General features: G+C 48.4%; 1 protein-coding gene across 1 annotated transcript; it reads left to right on the forward strand.

Annotated features, from left to right (window-relative positions):
• Positions 1-1,031: 1,031 nt before the first annotated feature.
• On the forward strand, positions 1,032-2,213 carry KRP23_133 (RxLR effector protein PSR2; the record flags this gene model as incomplete). Its single annotated transcript, XM_067895878.1, has 1 exon — positions 1,032-2,213. The coding sequence occupies one exon, from the start codon at positions 1,032-1,034 to the stop codon at positions 2,211-2,213; it is 1,182 nt and encodes a 393-aa protein (XP_067750688.1).
• Positions 2,214-2,467: the final 254 nt, after the last annotated feature.

The following is a 2,467-nucleotide window of genomic DNA, read 5'->3' on the forward strand; positions in this document are numbered from 1 at the left end:
TACATGCACGGTATAGTGGAGCTTGCAACAGGGCTTATGGATGTTTGCGCCGCTTGTAATGTCGGCTCGAAAATCCAGATTATTGACCAATCCAGCGTCATCATAACGTTGAGTAGTTGCTATCGTACTTAATTGAGGGTATGTAGATATGGTGCTTGTGATATGAGGCGAGCAGCCAAATGTTACCCTCAGCTCGTGGGAAGCTTGGATTATCCCCATTGCAAGGTTCCAATGCTTACTGTATGATGATAATATGTTGCCTATCCAATAGCACATAGACAGTAACTGCATGATTACTGACGAAAGGAACCCCACAGCGAACGCAAACGATATTCGCCCAGCGTGTGTCATCGACAAGTTGGGATAGTGCCAATTGGGGACACTGCTCTGTGGGGCGGCTGACTCCAGTTGTTCATGCTGATGAGCTCATTCTCCTCCTTCTAGCATTCCAACACCTGACAGCGATCTACTACCGTATTCACTCAATTCAGCTCACGCGTATTCCACAACTGGATGGTGTGACTGATGGCATGGGTCACCATCCGTATTGCTAAGAGTACTGGCGTGGTTATCTAATACAATGCTTCCCCTCGTTATGCACAGGACGTGATTTCAGAGGAATTAACGATTGAACGGTTTCAAAGACACAGATACAAGTCCCAGCTGATCGAATATATCGGGAAATCATAATATAAAGGTGCACATGGCAACGGGTACTACTGCTGTACTTGACCGATTAACTCGACAGTTAGACTCTCCCTGTCGAAGAGGTTTTGTATAAGACGAGTCGGGTTGTACTGGCCTAAAGACTGGGTGTCGGCTTACTGAAGGTCTGCATGCATCAATGCGCTACTGCACATAAGCTGAGTAGTACCATGAGCCGTGTCCAAGATCAATCTTGGGATTGAACACACAGAAAACGGCATTCTCCCATCCTAGGTTGACCAAAGGCTTTTCCAGCTCTTCATGGATCCTCTCATTTCGCATTTCGCCCGGTTTTCCGCCTCAAGTACGGCTACCAACACTACGATATGCGTTTCCATTTCACTGTGCTTCTTCTCGTTGGTGCGTTCTTCGCAAATGTTGGTGCTGATTCAGCGGTGATAAACGCGAAGGCAACGATTACCGACGGGGTGCCTCGTTCGCTCACTGTGAACCAGTACAAAAGACTGCTTAGAGCCGACAAAACAGTGCATGAAGACGTGGAGGAGAGAGGAATCACAAGTGCTCTGAAGTCGCTTCCTGGAGTGGACAAGGCTAAGAAATTGCTACTCAAGCAACAACTCGCTGCGTATCTGAAGAAAGAAAAGAGCACCGATGACGTTTTCACAAAACTGAACCTCGCCAAGACAGGAGACAAACTCTTCGAGAGCCCGAAATTCCTCGCTTGGGTCAAGTACGTGGACGATTTCAACATGAAGCAGAAGGACCCGGACAAGGCGATGTCGATGATTCCGACTTTGACGAAACAGTTCGGCGATGCTAGTCTAGCAAAAATGCTGGAAGTCGCGGCACGATCTCCGAGCACCAAGCGACTCGCAGAGAATTTGCAAGCTCAGCAGCTGAAGAGTTGGAAAGAGGCCGGACTATCTGTCGACGATGTTTTCAGGAGATTGAGCCTCAACACCGGACTAGATGACATCCTGACGAACCCGCTATTTCTCACGTTCAATAAGTATCTGGTCGATTTTAACACGTGGAACCCCGGAAAGTCGACGACTATGGTCGAGACGTTGGCCAGAAGTTATGGCGATATACCAGTGACGAGGATGCTGGAAGCAGCCACGAAAGTTGACGACACCAAGGCTATGGCGACGCGACTGCAGGGTCAGCAGAGGGACGTATGGAAGGATATGGGTCTGAACGTCGACGACGTATACAGCCAGGTGCTGCGCCTTGACGATACGACTGGCAACCTCTTCGAGAACCCGAATTTCGCCGTGTGGACCAAGTTTGTCGATGATTTCAACGGTGGGCAGACGAGTTCATTTGAGGCGCTGTGGAAGATTCTTGGTGAGAAAACGTTGGTGCAGAAGCTCATTGCGCCGAGACAAACGAGAAGAAACAGCACTGTTCGAGAGTTGCAGGATGATCTCATCCGGAAATGGCTGTCCTTGAAGACACCCCCAGCACAGGTGTCCAAACTTCTGGGAACTTCGTTTGAAGGAACAACTTTGGCAAGTCGTTACAAATGGAACTTCTCGAATCAATAGATGAATGATGGCGGTCAGTACGTTTGTAGTGGTCGAAATCAAAATGCACGGTAGGGGAATCTGGTTATGAAGGCATCATCTGTTTCTGTTTGTACTCGGTGTACTGTAGATGGCAATAAACTTCATCCAGACATACCAAAGTGTTTGAGATTTCGACGTTGCACCCCTCCTGAATAGACGAACGTCGAAGTGAACAGGACTGAAAACGCCACGGAGGAATTCAGGATCCTGATGTTGATGATGTACACAATCCA

This window comes from Phytophthora ramorum, assembly GCF_020800215.1.
Source record: "Phytophthora ramorum isolate Pr-102 chromosome Unknown Phyram_PR-102_s0001, whole genome shotgun sequence".
NCBI classification, from domain to species: domain Eukaryota; phylum Oomycota; class Peronosporomycetes; order Peronosporales; family Peronosporaceae; genus Phytophthora; species Phytophthora ramorum.